The 18,063-nt window shown below is 63.8% G+C and overlaps 1 protein-coding gene across 2 annotated transcripts; it reads right to left on the bottom strand.

The window, feature by feature from the left end:
- Positions 1-4,443: 4,443 nt before the first annotated feature.
- On the bottom strand, positions 4,444-17,777 carry WNT6 (Wnt family member 6). Of its 2 annotated transcripts, none has more exons than XM_076340787.1 (4): positions 17,432-17,777; positions 8,711-8,926; positions 5,426-5,727; positions 4,444-5,136 (listed from the first exon to the last, which is right to left on the bottom strand). In XM_076340787.1, exons 1-4 carry the CDS (start codon positions 17,775-17,777, stop codon positions 4,675-4,677), a joined length of 1,326 nt encoding a protein of 441 aa, XP_076196902.1. In that variant the 3' UTR covers positions 4,444-4,674. The 2 variants fall into 2 exon arrangements, with proteins under 2 accessions (XP_076196902.1, XP_076196903.1); XM_076340788.1 differs by having other exon boundaries at positions 8,711-8,931; positions 17,432-17,581.
- Between the last annotated feature and the right edge of the window lie 286 nt (positions 17,778-18,063).

An 18,063-nucleotide genomic window follows, 5' to 3' on the forward strand; every position in this document is an offset into this window, starting at 1 on the left:
CCCATGCCCACTCCCCGTGTTCCTCACGCACCCCTCCATCCCTGCCACGCACCCCCATGCCCACTCCCCGTGTTCCCCACGCACCCCTCCATCCCCCCATGCCCACTCCCCGTGTTCCCCACGCACCCCTCCATCCCTGCCACGCACCCCCATGCCCACTCCCCGTGTTCCCCACGCACCCCTCCATCCCCCCATGCCCACTCCCCGTGTTCCCCACGCACCCCTCCATCCCCCCATGCCCACTCCCCGTGTTCCCCACGCACCCCTCCATCCCTGCCACGCACCCCCATGCCCACTCCCCGTGTTCCCCACGCACCCCTCCATCCCCCCATGCCCACTCCCCGTGTTCCCCACGCACCCCTCCATCCCCCCATGCCCACTCCCCGTGTTCCCCATGCACCCCTCCATCCCTGCCACGCACCCCCATGCCCACTCCCCGTGTTCCCCACACACCCCTCCATCCCCCCATGCCCACTCCCCGTGTTCCCCACGCACCCCTCCATCCCCCCATGCCCACTCCCCGTGTTCCCCACGCACCCCTCCATCCCCCCATGCCCACTCCCCATGTTCCCCACGCACCCCTCCATCCCCCCATGCCCACTCCCCGTGTTCCCCACGCACCCCTCCATCCCCCCATGCCCACTCCCCGTGTTCCCCACGCACCCCTCCATCCCCCCATGCCCACTCCCCATGTTCCCCACGCACCCCTCCATCCCCCCATGCCCACTCCCCGTGTTCCCCACGCACCCCTCCATCCCCCCATGCCCACTCCCCGTGTTCCCCACGCACCCCTCCATCCCCCCATGCCCACTCCCCGTGTTCCTCACGCACCCCTCCATCCCTGCCACGCACCCCCATGCCCACTCCCCGTGTTCCCCACGCACCCCTCCATCCCCCCATGCCCACTCCCCGTGTTCCCCACGCACCCCTCCATCCCCCCATGCCCACTCCCCATGTTCCCCACGCACCCCTCCATCCCTGCCACGCACCCCCATGCCCACTCCCCGTGTTCCCCACGCACCCCTCCATCCCCCCATGCCCACTCCCCATGTTCCCCACGCACCCCTCCATCCCCCCATGCCCACTCCCCGTGTTCCCCACGCACCCCTCCATCCCCCCATGCCCACTCCCCGTGTTCCCCACGCACCCCTCCATCCCCCCATGCCCACTCCCCGTGTTCCCCACGCACCCCTCCATCCCTGCCACGCACCCCCATGCCCACTCCCCGTGTTCCCCACGCACCCCTCCATCCCCCCATGCCCACTCCCCGTGTTCCCCACGCACCCCTCCATCCCCCCATGCCCACTCCCCATGTTCCCCACGCACCCCTCCATCCCCCCATGCCCACTCCCCGTGTTCCTCACGCACCCCTCCATCCCTGCCACGCACCCCCATGCCCACTCCCCGTGTTCCCCACGCACCCCTCCATCCCCCCATGCCCACTCCCCGTGCCCCCCCCCGGCACCCCCCGGACACCCCCGCCCCGCCGTGCCGTGCCGTGCCGCAGCTCCCCCTGGCGGCCGCTCGGCGCCGCGCCGGCCGCCCCGCCCCGCATCCCGGGTTGCCACGGCGACGGCGGGGATGCTGCGCCCCCCGGGCTGGGAGCTGCGGGCTCTTGAGGGGTTTCAGCGGGCTCCTAGGGGTCTGGAGAGCTGGGAAGCTTCTAGGGATTTCGGAGGGGGGGGGCTCCCGGGGCACTGCTGGGGATCTGGGGGACTGCTAGGGGGATGAGGGACTCCTGGGGACTGCTGGGGTGCTTCTAGGAGTCCGGGATGGGGTCCTAGTGGATGGGGAGCTCTTGGGGAGCTCCTGGAGGTCTGAGGAGCTGGGGGAAGTGCTAGGGTGCTGGGGAGCTGGGAAGATTGCTAGGGGGCTCTGCTGGCTGTTCAGCCCTCTCCAGACCACTGGGCCAGGTCCAGACGCTGCCCGGCTACCAGCATCGCCTGCCTATGCCAGGGCCTCTCCTGGCTACCAAGGGAATGGATTTGGCTTCTGCCAGCTCAGGGTGAGCAGGGAGCAGTGGCAGGGATTTGGCAGTCCCCACAAGAGCTAACCCTCCTCCACAGTTGGACAGGGCACTTGGAGATATCCCGGAGGTGCAGAGGAGTCACCGCACAAACAGTGGCCATGTGCCTCTCTCCAAGTGGGACCCCCCTGCCCCTGTGCTAGCTCCATTTTCTGGCTTCTTCCCCCTCCACAATTTTGGCTTTTGTGGTCTCCAGCCTTCAGGAGCTGTGATCTGGGGCAATGGCAGAGAGGACACAGGTCAGATCCCCTACTCACAAGAACTACCTTACTTCCCCAGGGTTTATCCATGATCCAGACCTCCAGAGCCATGTCCATGCAGCCAGGAGCATGAAAACAGCCCATTGTGGGGAAACTGAGGCAGACTCCAGAGGAGCTTGCTGAAGGTCAGAGCTGGGATGGAGCTCTACCGGGCTCAACCCATGCACTCTGACATCTCACAGAGGGATTCAGAATCACCCAGTATAACTGGCCTCAGACTGGGATGGCTCCAGGGGAGAGCAGGGGTGACCCAAATTTTCACAGGACCTGCCTGAACTGAGCTCACCTGATGGGCAGCCCAGGGCTTGAGGTGTGCTTCAGTGTTCCTAATTCAAAGGGACCTGCTCAGCCTACGAAATGGGTCCCCACATCTCCCAGCACACAGACCCTGCATCCCTGCAGCTCCCTTCCTGCAGGGCCCTCCTGCACCCACGCATGTCCTCCCTGTCCCAGACACACCTGCACAAACACAGTAAGACACGTGCAAACAAACATGCTCGCACACAGGCACACACGGGGACGGTGTCACCAGCACACACACGCTGACAATTTGCCATGTATTCATAGACACGCATGAAGACACGTGGGCCAACTTGTTTGCACACCCATGAGGGGCTCACACGCACAGTGATGGGTATGCACACAAGCTCACACACACACATATGGTCATGAACACACGTAGACGTGTTAACTGTGCACGCACACACATGCACACTGAGCTGCTTGCATGCACAGGTACCTTCACCCACACCCACCCAGCCCCGCTCACACCCACCCATGTGTTCCCACGGGCAGGCGCGTGGGTGGGAGTTCCCGGGAGCCCCGTGTGCCTCCCCTCTCCCAGCGCCGCTGTGGCAAGCCAGGAGGTAATTTCCAGCTGCAAAGCTGCAGCTGACAGGTATAGAGGCTCCCGCCCCAGCGCTCGCTGGGCCAAGTTAATGGTTCACCAGCACCCTGCTTCCCGCTGGCTGCCTGGGGGCAGGCGAGGAGGGACCCGCTGGTGGGCATCACCAGCACTCCACTGCAGCTCCCCTTGCCTTGCAGTGTGCCCATGACTGCGAGCTCCGCTCCTGTCCTGCCTGGCAGTACCCAGTGCGCAGGGCATTGCCTGCCTCGGCTGAGAGCCCCAGTAGCCCTTTTGCAGAGGGGTGGACAGGCAAAGCCCCCGTGCCCTGCATTGTTACAGCATGGAGGGCAGGCACAGGAGCGTGCACAGACCTCTCTGCCCAGGCTCTGGTTCTGCTGACATCCCTCAGGGGCTCCTCTGCCCAGTGTGGCATTGCCAGCCGAGCGGGTGCTGTGCACACACATTCCCCTCTGCAGTTACCTAAACCCCCACACTGGGTAAGGCTGGAGAAACCAGTTCTCATGGGTTCCTTGCAGCATGGGAGGGACCCCCTCGGAGACCCCTGGAGCCTCTGGAGCAGAGGGATGGCAGCCTGCCCTGCTGGGCAGCCAGGCGGGCTGCTCCTCGCCCTGTGTTTGCCCACAAGGGGCACAGGCTGATCAGGTTACCAAGACATGCCTGGCACCATGCCGGCCAGGTGAGGCTGCACGTGGCCCACAGCATGCCAAGCGAATGCCTTGCATGCCACCAAGCCAACAGTGTCAGCACTGCACAGGGCTTCTTCGTGCCAGGCCCTGTGGTGGGGACTGCAGCAACAGTGGCTGAACACGGAGTGAAAAGAATAGAGGATACCTTCAAGAAACTCAGAGCCCATCACCATGGTGTCAGGGCAGCTAGCCATACCTCCTGCATGAGGGGTGAGTGGAGGGACCGTGGACTGCAGGTCACCGCAAACATCCCAGGTCAGGTGGTGGTGGGACACAAACTGGCATCCCCAAGTGATGGTGGCCACGGATGATGGGAGGAGAGCACTCACCCAGCCCAGGGGCTGCAGAGCAGGGCAGGAGAGTGCTCGCCCTCATCCACACTCATCTCCTGGCTCTACAACCACAGAGAAAAGCAGAAAGTGGATAAAAAATGAGCCAGGCTCTGCCAAAGGTCCCAGCACAGCCAGCACAAACAGGAGGCTGGAGGAAGTCCAGCTGATCGGGACTCACAGCCGGGGCAGGACGGCTCTCTGGCCAGTCCCTTCCCGGTACGGCAGTCAGCGCTTCCCAGCCCTCCCCAGGAAGCGCTGTGCCACACCGGCTTTAAATAGCTTTATTAGTGGAAGCTCTGCACCCGCAGCCCCCACCACGGGGGCCGTGGGGATGCCATGCAGCCCCACGCTGTCCCCTGGGGAAGCCAGGACTCCCCAGGACACAGAACTGGGCTCACCCACGCTGTCCCTGCCACCAGCTCAGCCTGTCTCTGTCCCAGGGGGGCCATAGCATGAGCCTGGGGGTGGCCCCCCAAATTGTCCTCGCCCAAAGCCCAGGCCATCAGATGCAGAGGCTGAGCTCCTGACGGACGGAGCACTTGCGGCACTGCACCACGCAGCACCAGTGGAAGCGGCAAAGGCAGTTCTCCTCCAGCACCACTGTCTCGTCCCGGTGCCCTCGCCCGCAGCACAGCAGGTCGCACCCGCTCGTGTCCATGGCTGTGCTGTTGCAGATGCGGCCCCGGGTGCCCAGCGAGCCCGTCTTACGGTTAGCAGAGCAGAAATCAGGTGAGTCGGCCGAGTAGATGAGGTCCTGCTTGTCGGGAGGCTTGATGTTGTCGCCCACAGGGATGAGGGTTTTCCCATCATTGCCTCCCATCACCTTGAAAGCCCCATTGAAGCGCTCGAGCAGGCGGTCCCCCACCTCGCGGAAATGGGGCATCTTCCTCCAGCAGGTCCGCAGGGTGCAGGAGCCCGACAGCCCATGGCATTTGCACTCTGTCCTCATGTAGCTGCGCACCGCCTGGGGAAGAGATGGCAATGCTCAGTCCTTGGTCCCCCACCTCCCTGCCCAGCACCCCCAGCCAAAACCCTGCCTCTTGGTGCTGCCCTGGCCCAGTGGATGGTGCTGGGGGGGGCACAGGGGGTTTCCAAAGCACCTGCGAAGGGGGGTCCTGAAAGATATTGGGTCCACATTTCACCCAAAGCTGGTGCAGGTACATGGCTCGGGGGAGATAAAGGTGGAGAGTTGAGCTGGGTAGGGGCACGGGGGGGTGATGCTTGCAGAGGGGCAGGGAGCGCGGGGGCCTTACCAAGCGCCCAGCTTCGTTGTTGTGCAGGTCGATAAGAGCTCGGATGTCATTTTTGCCTTTCTTGCTCTTGGCATCCATGAACTGCTGGGATTTCTCGTAGCCGAACTGCACGTCGTCCCCGCAGCCCCCCCACTCCCAGGCCGTGCCCTCCATGCCCGGACCCACCGTGGGCGAGGGGGGAGCCCGGCTCCGCGTCAGCTCGCAGCCGCACTGCAGCAGCTCGCCCATGCTGCAGGCCTGCGTGATGGCGTGGCTCACCCCGGCCGCCGTGATGGCGTACACGAAGGCTGTCTCCCGGATATCTGCAGGGGAACAGCCAGGGCCAGGATGCACGGTCAGCTCTGGCAAAGGCTCTGAAAGCAAAGCATCCCCCCACCGACATCCCATGGGGGCTCGGACCTCCCTTTCTCCCCCTTCGTCTGTGCTTGGTGCTGTTCCCCGGGTGATGCACCCACCCTGGAGCCGGCTGCCTGGGGCAGGAGCTGTCTCTTGCAAGCAGATATGCAGAATCTGGGGGATAGCCAGGCCCTGCCAGCGTTCCTCCACCCCACCTGTAGGGTCCTAAGCGCAACAAATCTCCTGCCTCCCCTTGCAAGGATGGGTGCTGCCCCATAGGAAAGAGGGGAGCTCAGGGAGCAGGGGGAGTCCCGGGTGACCAGGTGGTACCCACAGCTTCCTCACACTACCCTGCAATGTTCCTCCAAGCAGTAAAAATCCCATCCCCAGCTGCAAGCTGGCACCTGGAGAGGAGAGAAGTGCTGCAAGGGACACCACAGGTGCCACTCATCCCTCTGCAGGGTGGCAGCGATGAAGCTCTGCTGCCCGCTCTCCCCCCATACCCGCTTTGCCATGGGGTGCTGCCTGCCCCCCTCCCTCCACCAGCACAGCCTCCACCCGGCAGGATTATTTATTATTAGTATTTGCTCCTGTCTCTCTCTGCTCCAGGACACGAATTCCAAGCATCTTTCCCCTGCCTGGACCTGCCGCTCACAGCCGCAGCCAGCGGGGGATTCTGGCAGCGGGGGCGCGGCGCCCTGCTCGGGGGGCTCCCGCACTCCCCCCGCCCCGTGCCAGGCAAACCCCTGCCCGCCTGAATGCCAGGGCAGGGCTGGCCCAGGGTGGTGACACACAGGGGGTGCCTGGGGCATGGGGATGGAGGGGAAGGTGTGTTTTGGGGGGTGCCCCATCCCTCTGTCTCCAGCACTCTGACTTGGGAGGGCTGTGGGAAGAGGGGTTCCTGGGCACCAGCTCCATGAGTGGGTCCTCCACAAGCCCACGCGGCACCTGATTCCCACTGGTGTTGGTAGGAACTGGGCACACCGGTGCCTTTCCAGCAGTGCCACCCTGGGGACAGGTGTCCCCTGCCCTGGCCCTCCTGCCCCCCCTAAGCCACACGACCACCCGCCTGCTCCCACCTGGGGCTGGCAGAGCCCTCGGCGGGCAGCCCGCAGCTGGCAGAGGTCCCCGTGCCACCCTGCCAGCCTTGGCCCCGGGGGGGATGCCACTCCTCTGACAGCTCCTCCAGACACGTGGCTGCCCCCAAGCCAGCCTGCCCTGGCATGCCACGCCTGGCACAGGCAGCAGGGAGGGAAGGGGGGACGGCTGCGACTGCGCCAGGGAGGCCACGGCCGGGAACCAGAGCCTGCTGCAGCATCCTTGGAAAGAAGAGGCTGTCGGATGGGAGGTGCCCATCCGATGGCAGCCGGGAACCCCCAAAATGCTGGAATGGTTTACACAGTCCCTGCAGGCTTACAGGGAGGCTGGTGCCTGCTGGCACCTCTCAGTGCAGGGCAAGCTCTCTGCTTCTGACACCCACGATGCAGCCCTGGGGACCTCCATGCCTCTAGCTGTGATGTCCCATGTCCTCAGAGTGCCAGGGGCTCCCAAAGTCACCACTGTCCCCAGGACATTGCTCATCTCCACTGCCCCAGCAGCGAGGCTGGGCCAAACAGAGCGTGGTGACTCCTTCAGCATCCCCATGCCTGATGTGCCTGTGTATCCTCTAACCCAAGCTGCCCCCGGGTACCTGACAGCTCATCCGCCAGCATCACCCACTCACCACCTGGTCTGGCCCTGGCATCTTGGCACCACTCCGCTTCCAGCCTGGAGCCCTGCCTGGCACAGATCTTACCTCCTTCGCTGCCAGGTCGGTGTGAAAATAGGTGACTCCAGAGGCAGGAGTGTCCCCCGTGGGCCCTGGCTCTCCGCCCCTCGACTGAATACACCTCCCTGTGCTGGGGGGAACCCACACTTGCAAATCAGCTTCTTAAATGAGCCTGCGCCCCCGCCGCAGGCCGGTGTCTCCCTCGGGGCCCCAGCTCTGCCCCACAATGGTACTTGCAGCTGCCGGGTGCCCAGGGCGCTCTGCCCTTGCCAATGCCCCCAGGGAGGCCACCCTGACCCTCCTTCAAGGCCCAAGGGCATACCCGCTCTGCCTTGGCCCTGTGGATGCACCAGCAGGAGATGTGATGGACGAGGAGACCAGGGCTCACTCCAGCATCTTCATTTGCCCCAGCACAGGGACCAACGTGGGAACAGGGGTAGGACTAAACTCACCACCCACTAAGTGGCCCTACCAGCCTGAAGTGCTTCGAGCATCCCCCCCTTCCCTATCCACCCCCCAGCCTCTCTCCCTGGGGAGCGCAGCAGGGCTTTCCCATCCCTTACAGATTCACGGCTGCCCCCTCGCTCTGCCCCTGCTCTGGCTTTGATGCAGCTGGGCCAGGCTTGGACCATTGTATCCACCTGGCTGGAACCTGCACATCCCTCCCTGCCACTGACATCAGGGTGCCCACCCAGGGACACAGGGATGGGGGGCAAGCGCTCCTCTCCTCTGCTCCCTGCAAGGACAAGGAGGAGGGATCTGCAGGGCACCCATGGGGCGAGGGGCAGCTCCCAGTAGCTGCACGCTGCCTCCCACCTGGGCCCCTTTCCCCAGCACACCCCGGGGTCCTGGGGGAGCAGTAAATCACTGCCAGACGAGGGTGCATTCTTGGGCTTTGTGAAGCCCTGTGCTGTCTGGGAGCATTGGTAATTGCTTCATTACAACACGGGAAGACATGTCTCGGCAGTAAAACCTCAGCGTGACTGCACCAGGGAGCACTGAGCAACCCCCTACACACACACACACACACGCGTGCACGTGCGCGCAAACACACACACACACACACACACAGAGGTTTGCACGCCCAGACTCTGCTCCAGGAGTCCCGGGGAGGCACATGACTGGGCAAAAAAGCTGGAGGCTTTTTGGGAGATGGGAGGCTGAGGAAGTGCTGGCCTTACCCTGCTGCAGGATCTTGCCGAAGTACTTGCTGTGGCTGGTGCAGTTCCAGCGGCGGAAGCGGAATTGGTACTGGCACTCCCGGACGCCCAGCTTGGTGCCCTTGGCCACCTCCTGCACGATCTCTGGCTCCAGCTGGCACAGTTCCGCCTGCTTCCCTGCCAGCCGCTTCGTCTTGCGGCAGATGCTGTTGGGGTCCATGACCAGGGGGCTCCCCACTGCCCTGCAGGAGGGACAGCGAGCAGAGCAAAACCAGCATCCGAGCCTGGGGGGGGACTGGGGTGGGGATGGGGCATGGCCAGACCTACTCCCAGGGACGGACCTGGGCCACAGGGCAGTGCCGGCTCAGCGCTGAGCCTGGGTGACAAAGGGACAGGGAGAGGTATGCATGGAGGCCAGGACAAAAGGTATGGGTGGCACCTGTGTGCCAGCGTGCCAGCACCCAGGGGATACCTTGCCCTGCCCAGCCAGTCGGAGATCCCCCACTGTGGGGCTGGCTGGAGGATGATGCTGACACATGCCACTCCACACCCCGAAGCCCTTGGGGGCATCCTTGGGGGTGATGGCAGTGTCCCTGATGGGAGGTGGCAGAGACGCTGTGCTGCTCAGCACCTGCTCTTTGGGTCTGGCGCTGACCCGGCACAGCCCTGGCATCGCGGTGTGACCGATGCCCAGTGCAGCTGCAGCTCCTGGAGCCCCGTGGGCACAGCAGGGAGCCCAGCCAGCGTTCTCAGTGCACCTCCCCCTTTCCGGGGGGGGGGCCTCGCTGCTTTACCCCGTGGGAGACAAGCCGAGTGACCTTGCCAGCGATAAAGCCCCTTGGCTGCTGGCCAGGCTCCCATGCTTGCCTCTCCCTACCCAGGCACTGGCCCCGGGGGGAACAGAGCCACAGGTGGACACGGGTGTGCGAGAGAGGGATGCAGGTGGCATCGCCAGCCATGCCAATGCCAGCGCGGGAGGGCAAGTCTCGGCTAGGCCCATGTCAGAGGCGGCTCCTCCTCGCCAGCACAGCTGGAGCGAGGTGCCTGGCTCTACGGGCTGTAGAGGCAAAGTTTGAGCACGATGCTGCACTCCTCAGTGTGCCGCCAGCTACAGAAACTCCTGTACTTTCCCCACACATTTCGCCTGGAGTGCCCTCCGTGGCACGGCTCGTGCAGCTGCACAGCTTGCCAATGCCGTGCCCCGTGCCCTGTGCCGGGGTGGGCAATGATCCAGCTCCGCTGTGGGCAACGTCGGGGCTGCAGCAGGCAGAGGGCAGGCACGCCGCGCTGACGGCCTCCCACCCACCCATGCCACCTGTCCCATGGCACGGAGACCGCGTGGCCATGGGCACCCAAATTTAGCATGCCCCAAACACAGCCCCACTCAGCCCCCCTTCGCCTCCAGCGCTGCTCCTGTGGGCTCAGAGCTCGTCCTGCTCGATAACATGATTTTCCTGGCTGTGGATGCCCACAGGACCCCAGGGCTGGACTCAGCATCCCCCAGCGTTTTGGGATGCCAGAGGACTACGAGGCCACGTCCCCTGGAGAGCAGCACCCGGGCAGCCTGTGCTGCCAGCAGCCCCACTCACTGGGGAGCACCGGCTGTGCTGCAGCTTCCAAACCCAGACCTTTATAGTCTGGCCAAGCCCCAGGGGCTCGAAAATCACAAGCTGAATCTCAGTGTTTAACTATGTTCTACGTTTCCTTTTCGCTCTCGCACAGCTGGGGCACTGTCTTTGGGACACGAGGCTGCAGGACTTTGCTTGCCATCCTGCCCCCAGTGCAAACCCCCTCCGAGCCCCTTGTTTGAAGCTCGAGGTCCTGCCAGGGTCCCCCTGCCCCAGGTCAGGCTCCCAAGCTGCCAGCATCTCCTGCCCACCAAACCCCAGCTGGGTTTGGGGAGGATGTGTCCTCTCGCACAGCCTGAAAAAGGAGACTTTACACTTTGGCTGGAGGTTTAAAGGGTTAAACAGCTCAACCAAGAGGCACAGCCTGGAAAGGTGACCTCCATCAGGGAAACTGAGGCAAGTCCACACTGCTGCTGGGGAACATCCATCTCCCTTTGCTCCCCCACAGCTCGGTTTCCCTTTGCTGCATGATGCACGGGTGCCTCTGCAAAGGGATGGGGCATCTGGGGAAGCATCATGGGGCTGTGGCTGGGCTGACACAGGTCACCCATCAATGGGGAAACTGAGGCCCATATGGAAAGCCATCAGCGACCCTGTCCCATGATGACCACATGGGGATTCAAGCCTCCATGCTGGGCTCCAAGCTCGCCCTCCTTAGGGACCGCAGGCTCCCGACATCCCCAATGGGACAGCAGAGGTTTGGCCGCCTGCTCCGGTGGGGTGGGGAAGAAGGGGAGCTGGAATGGGACTTTCATTAAGAGATGACTCTTTGTACTCATATAAAAATGATGCGCCAGCCCCCTGGGGCCATCAGATCAAATGCTGAACTGTGGCTCACCCCAGCCCGCCAGATCAGGCCAGGAAGAAGAGCTCAGCCCCGCAGGGCCGGGGGGCGGCGGGCAGCTCGCCGGCACCATGGGGGTCCCCACCCATGGCCCGAGTGGCGGCGAGGCCGGCGGGAGTGCGCGGGAGCTCGCCGGCTGTGCCGACGAGGCGTGGGGTGGGCTGCCTAAGTCCAGTGCGATATTAATTTCCGCTGGGCTCCACTTTCTGGCGCGGGGAGGCTGCTGGGAGCCCCAGAGCTGTTTTGCTTTGGAGGGGTTGGGGGGGGGGCGGGGGGGAGACAAGGGCAAGAAAAATGCTGCCAAACTGCTACCGCTTTGGCAAGGGCTCCGGCGCGGGGCCCAGATCTGCCTGAGCTTGTCCTGCTCCAAGGCCTCCCGCATCTACAATTAAGGTGCCCCACCTCTGCCGCCGGGCACTCCTCCCCCTGCCCTGGTGAAGGAACCGGGTCGCCAGCCCAGCTCCTCCAAATCCGCCCAGGGCACCCCGGCCCCCCGCCACCTCCTGCCCGGCAGCCCCCGGCCAGGCTCAGCGCCTCGGCAGCATCCCTCCCGCCTGCCCCCAGCGCCCTTCGCCTGCTGCCAAAACTGCTGCCGCGTCACTGCTGCCTCGCCCCGAAAGGAGCCAGGACAATGAGCCCAGCTGTCCTCCCTGATTCCCAGCACCTCTGTGCAAAGGAAACAACCCCTGTTGCTGAAGGGGGAAACTGAGGCACAGAAGAGGAGCTGCAACATGCTGCCAACCTGCTGCTGTCACCCCTTTGGCTGATGGAGCTGCAGCCTGAGCCCAGTCCGGGTGACACGCAGGAAACAGGAGTCACTGGGGCTTCTGATGCAACCCCTGTGCTCTGGATGCAATCCCTGCTGCGACAGAGCCGGAGGCTCCTAAAAGCCATAATCACCAGCTTTTCCGGCTCAGCTGAAGGGTCATGGAGCCTCCAATATGTCGCAGTCTGGTTCCCAGCCAAAATCATAGACCAAGGAGCCTGGCACAAGTCCCCATCTCCCCCTTGGACATGGGAATGGCGTGGAGCAGGGCTTCTCCTGGCCCCTGCCAGCGGACCGTGATTGAGGGGAGCCAGTGAGGTCCCGGTTTGCAGGGAGCCGATGGAGAGGGGCTGGCAGAGCCATGCAGTGAGGAAGAGGATGGTCAACCTTCACAAACAGCACCTGCATCTTGGGTGGAAAAATGTCTCCTTTGGTCCTGATGGCCCTGAAACCCTGAGGGAGAGCGGCAGTTGTGCTGTGCCACTCCACGTGGGACTGGCCAGGTCCGCACCCATTGAGTACTGCTGCCTGGGTGTTCCCGTGTGGCAAGGGGATCCCGCTGTGGGGTAGCAAGGGTATGGCTTGCCTCACATCCAGGTCTCCATCCCAGCCCCTGGATGCCTTCAGGAGGGGGATGCAGGGTGCCAGGGTACCTGGCCCATCACCCTGAGCCCACAGGCACTTCTCCACCTGCTTGAAGAGGTGAGAGCCACAGGATGCCAGCCCTGGAGAGCTGAGCTCCATCCCTGGGGGGACATGTCACCCCGCATCCCACCCAGTGGTGTCACACTCAGTGACAACCCTGCAAGGCAATTGGACCCGACGGGAGCCCATCTCTTTCCAAGCTGTGCAAACAGGGCAAGGGGGGACACACATGAATTTTCACCCGTCCAGCTTTCCTTTCATCCCACGCGGGCGCACGACAGGTACCCGGCCCCTCACTCGGGGCGATGCGTGGGTGCTGCCACTAACTGGGGCAGCTGGGTGTGGAAAGCAGAGCAGGAGGCACACGGCGGGTGAGTAAGCAGCAAGTCACTGCCCTCAAGGGCACTGCCAGGGCTCAGCAGCCAAGCAGCACCGGGGGCACCAAGGGAGCAGGAAATGCCGTGGGTCGAGGAGAGCAGGGGGACCCCGTCCCCTGCCCTCCTCCTCGCACCTCCTCAGCAAGGATAGGATGCAAATATCTGGGAAACCGCCCAAAGGAAAGAGGCTTTGGCGTGGCATGGTGTCAACCCACGGACCTGCAGGCTGCAGGGTCACGCCGAGGCCAGGCGCTCGCGGGCAGGAGCTGCCCAAGCTTGTGCTGCGGGTACCAGGGGGGGTGGAAGGAGCACATGCCCGTAGCGGCAGTCGGTCCTGAAGCCATGTCCAAGCCCTGGAGGGGCTGGGTTGAGAAGAAAGGGGTCCACCCACCCCTGGTCACTGTGTCCTTCCTCCAGGTGCTCGTGGAGGCTGGACCTGGGGTGGCATGAGGACTGGGCCAGTGTATGGCCAAGTGTGGGTGCCACGTGTGGTAGCAGGACCCTGTACATCCGTGACACCACCTGAGTGAATATCGAGGTGTGCCCAGCTCTGCCCAGCACCCTCCTGCACAGGGAGGGATTTGAAGGGGTCAAGCTCTGATGCAAAGCCCAGCCGAGCCCTCCAGCTTGGGGCACACGCAGGGCAGGGCTAGGCAGGCTGGGTGTCACCATGGGAGAGTGGAGGTGACCAGGAGTAGGGACGAGGGATGGCATGGGGGAAAGCTCAGCTGTCTTTGGGGGAGGACACAAGTAGCCCAATTCTGGAGCCGGTGCCATCTCAAAGAGCACAAGGGAAACATTTTCCCTTTGAAAAACCCAGCTGGTCAGAGGCTGCTCCAGAAGGGGCACAGGGAGATGCTGCTGGGCAAGGGGTCCTACGCTGGGAGGTGCTTTGCTGCCCACACAGCACTGCTCTGGGGGTGAGGGCATGCCCGGGACAGCCAGGCAGCCCAGTCTGCCGGGCGCCATGGGGGACTGTGGGCTGTAGGGTGGCGGGCATGGGTCAGCAGGCCCGGGGGGTGACTCACAATGCTCACCCCAAGGCACACAGGCAGGGCCCTACAGCCCAGCAGCCTGCCCTTACAGGTTCCGCGCAGTGTGGGTGCTGGTTGGGGCGGCAGAGGAGAAGGGGAGGCCATCGGCACATGAAACCCGGGGGTGTGTGGCTTCGGAGGGCATGGGGCCGGGACCCCCTCGAGCAGGGGTGCAGCCACAGGTGCCAGCGGACGGGTCCTCCCTGAGCCAGCATCTGGAGGAGCTGTACAGAGAGCTGCAGACGCACTGCCTGTGGGCATGCATGGGAAGGGGATGCAGGGCAGGTGTCCGTCCCTCCGGGCCCCCTCAGACCCGCAGCTGGAGTGGAGAACATCTCACCCGGGATGGTTTTCCCCCTTGCTCTCTCTTCCACCTCCCAACTGCTCTCGGTCATGCGCATGGAGAGCCGATGTGCACTGGGGAAGCCTGGCTTTGCTCACCCCCATCCTCATGGTGCCTCCATCCCTGCGAGCACAGCCCAACCACAAACCGGCTCAGCTGAAATCCTGCCCTGAGCCTGCCCGGGGCTCCTGAGACACCAGGTTTGCCTGCCCGGTATCCCTGTACCCTCCGGGCCAGCCCGGGAGCCCCAGGCGGTCCCTACCTGTCTTGCTCAGGGAGGGACCGCTGTTGCACAAGGAGCCGGGTGAGAAACATGAAAAGATGAAGGGAGGAGGAAGAAAGAGATTTTACAGGGCTGGTGAGAACAAGGGGAGCCTATTCCCTGCAGCCTGGCACTAACCAAGGGACCAGCAGAACCTGAATGAAACATCTTCCCCATTGGCACTGACCATAGCTGGCTCCCCTGACCATAGCTGGCTCCCCTCTGCCATGGAAAGGTCCATGTGTCTGCCCATCCCCCTGTCCCTCTGCCTCTTCTTAGACACAGGGGCACAGGGGGTATAGGACAAGGATGACTGTATCTTCAGTGAGCCCTTTGAGGACATCCTGCCACAATGAAGATGCTCTTTCTCAGGCTGTGATGTCATCAGCATGATGTCACTGCTCAGACATCACACCTGAACCTTTCTCTGTAGATGCAGCCGTCTGCCAGGATCCCAACTGGCGCCATTACCACCTGTGAGTGGCCGAGCCCTGCTGTGTGCCTGGGCTTGGGGGCCATGCCCCCTGGGACCCAGCCCCGCTGCGCCCTGCCGTGCCACTCTCGCAAATCAGTTTGTTTGTCACCAGCATGGGAAAAAATGCCTCAAACAGGCAGCCCCTGCATCCCCCCCCACTGCACAGCCAATGCACCCAGAGGTGGGATGGGGGGGGTAAAGACCTTCCTTTCCTGCCCAGAGGAACATGCCCTGTGAGTGCCCCAGATGAGTGTGCAGAGATGCACACGTGAAGGTGTGCCACCAAGGTCCCTACGCATCAGTGACAGGGACAGTAAGGAACAGCTCTACCAATGCCACCAGCCCTGGGGCTTCCAGGAGCCCTGGCACAACACACAGCTGTAGCCCTGAACCCCCTCCTCACCAAAAGCAAAACCCACAGGCACCAGTGCTACCCAGACCTGGGAGAGGGGACGGGTACCCGGAGCAGGCACGTGGGAAGATGCCCGTCTTGAGCTGGCTCAAAGGGCCGGGCAGCGCCTGGACCTCTCTCCCCCACACGGGAAGAGCTCCTTGGAAATGAGGGATGATCTCAGCCAGGGGCCAGAGATCTCAAGCTCTGGGGGAAGCAGCTCATGAATCAGCCAGCTGCTCCAGTGCCCCGTCCCGGGAAGCCCGGCACATCCGTTTGGTGGTGCTGGTGGCCTCATCCACACATCACCTCCTCCCAGCTCACTGGCTCCGGGATCCAGAGCGAAGCAGAGTGCGTGCTGGTGATCCCCCTGTGGCTGCTCCGCTGCCTGGAGCATTCGGCTGTGCTCCGTGCAGCTGGGTTATTATTCTTAAATTAAAGGTTCCTTTTCTTCTTCTTTTTTAAGAGAAGAAAAAACAAGTTTGACCCCTTGCCCTCCTCTGCCAAATACTGCTAATCTCCCCAAGCTGGCACTGCCAGCGCATGCACGGCATGGTCACGGCACCAGCAGGACCCGGGCTCGGCAGCGAGACACGTCTCTGAGCAGCCAGGGCAGGGGGCAGCGGTACCCCAGCACCCTGCCCTTGCCAGTGCCGTCCACCTGCCCCCAAATTGAAGGCACAGAGAGCTCCCGCTTCACCCCTGCCCTCTCCAGCCATGGGCTGGGTGGTATTGATGTCCCGGGAGATGGGATGTGGGGCACGAGCTTGGGGGTGAGGGCTTACTGGGTGGGTAGTAAGGATGGGGCAGAGAAAGCAGGGAGAGCTGAAGGGACAGCCTTGTGTGTGGAGCAACAGTCTGAGAATTAGCCAGGGGAAAACCAGCAGGATGGACCGTGCCCTGGGATGGCACACCTACCCCAAGGGGGTGGTGGGGAGCAGGGGGACCCTCAGCATGCACCCTGCCCCGGCCAGGGCTCTCCCCTCCTCTAGCAAAAAAACAAGGCAAGCCCCTCTCAGACCTGCTTTAACCCCTTCCCCGGCAATAAACACAGTGCTCGGGCTCCAGGGCCAAACTCTCAGCTGGCATAAAACCATCCATAACGGCATGATTTATACCCACCAAGCCCCCCCCCCCCGCCTTTTGCCCTGCACCCCTGGAGCCAGGGCTAGTGAAGGAGATGGAGCCACGGAATAAATCACTGGCGGGCAGGCGGGGGACCGGGAGGGGAAAGGCTTATGGAGAGCTTTATTTTAGGGGTCAAAAGAGTGTGACAATGTGGAGACGAATAGCCTCAGATAATGAATGATAGCCCGGACGGCACGCCGGGGAGCTGGAATCTAAGCACTTAAAACCGGATAAAGACAGGCTGGGTGAAATTCTTAATAGATTTAAATAGTTCATGTTTCGACAGATACCTGGGCTTTTCCAAGGCTGGGTCCCAGCTCTGCGCCTGTAATGAATCCCCCACCCCCTCCAGTATCCTGCAAGGCACCGTCTCTGCGTCTCTGCCTTTGATGAAGGCACCATTACAAACAGGGGTTTTGTCCCCGCCGCGTCCAGGCCACCGCTCAGGAGGGGACACCATAGGGACCCTCGGGCTTTTAATTAAAGTTGACTTATTGGAGGGGTCTTGAGGCCTCTACCCCCCCTTCTCCACCCCACAGGCACACAACTCTCCCAGGCTGCAGGCTCGGGGTGCGGGGAGGCAGGCTGCAGCTCTCTCCACAGGACCTGGGTGCCCCGTACTCCCAGGGGTCCCCCAGCCTGCTGTCCCCAACACACTCATGTGCCCGAACCCTGACAGCATGGGGGTGCCCCCGAGCTGGATCTACCTGGCCAGCGAGCAGCGGTCCCCACCCAAGGGCTGCCCTCGGTGTGGGGGACTCTGTCCCCAAGGTGGTGTGGGGGACCACCCCCAGAGAATGAGGGACCCTGCGCGCCCTCCCGGCACCCACCCCGGGATGTCCTACTCACCACCAGAGCCCGATGATGTTGGCGGGGCAGAGGAGGATGAAGAAGAGCCCCAGCTGGGTCCGGGAGGAAGGCAGCATCCTGCCAGGGCTAGGGGGAGCGCCGAGCCCCCTCCGCGCCCCCCGCGGGGAGCCGGGCAGCCGGGCTCGCCGCCGCCCCGAGGGTCCGGCCGGGGCCCCGGCGTGTGGGTGCCCGCTGCCTCCCTCCGCCGGGCCGGGGCGGGCGGGCACCGCGGCCGGCGGGGCTGGGCTGGGCTGGGGCTGGGCTGGGCAGGCACCTCCGGGCGGCTGGAGCGCGGCGCGGAGGCTGCTCCGGAGAAGGAGGAGGAGGGACGGGGCTGCGAAAGCATCTGCCTCCGACAGGGAAACCGGAGCCCGGGGGGACGGACAGGGCGGGCCGGCGGGGGGACTCCTGGGTGCCAAGCTCGGCTCCCGGCGCGCAGCCACGGACACGGCGTGGGCACGGCCACGGCCACGGGCACCCTCCGGCAGCGGGACGGTGGCCGCAGCCTGCCCGGCCCCGCGTCCCGCCACCGCGCTTGGACGCACACCACTTTAGCGGGGTTTGGCTGGCACAGCCATGTCCGCCGCAGCCCCGGGGACCTGGCACGGCCCTGCCTGGCACGTCCCCACCTG

The sequence above is a fragment of the Aptenodytes patagonicus genome, chromosome 6 (genome assembly GCF_965638725.1).
Source record: "Aptenodytes patagonicus chromosome 6, bAptPat1.pri.cur, whole genome shotgun sequence".
In the NCBI taxonomy this organism is placed as follows: Eukaryota; Metazoa; Chordata; class Aves; order Sphenisciformes; family Spheniscidae; genus Aptenodytes; species Aptenodytes patagonicus.

What these genes read in the sequence shown, in the direction of transcription:
- WNT6 (XM_076340787.1), bottom strand. Translation starts at nt 17,777, where the DNA reads ATGCTTTCGCAGCCCCGTCCCTCCTCCTCCTTCTCCGGAGCAGCCTCC. An exon ending in AACATCATCGGGCTCTGGTG is followed by an intron (nt 8,927 to 17,431) that starts GTGAGTAGGACA and finishes CCTGCAGGGCAG; the next exon opens with TGGGGAGCCCCCTGGTCATG. An exon ending in ACAACGAAGCTGGGCGCTTG is followed by an intron (nt 5,137 to 5,425) that starts GTAAGGCCCCCG and finishes TCTCTTCCCCAG; the next exon opens with GCGGTGCGCAGCTACATGAG.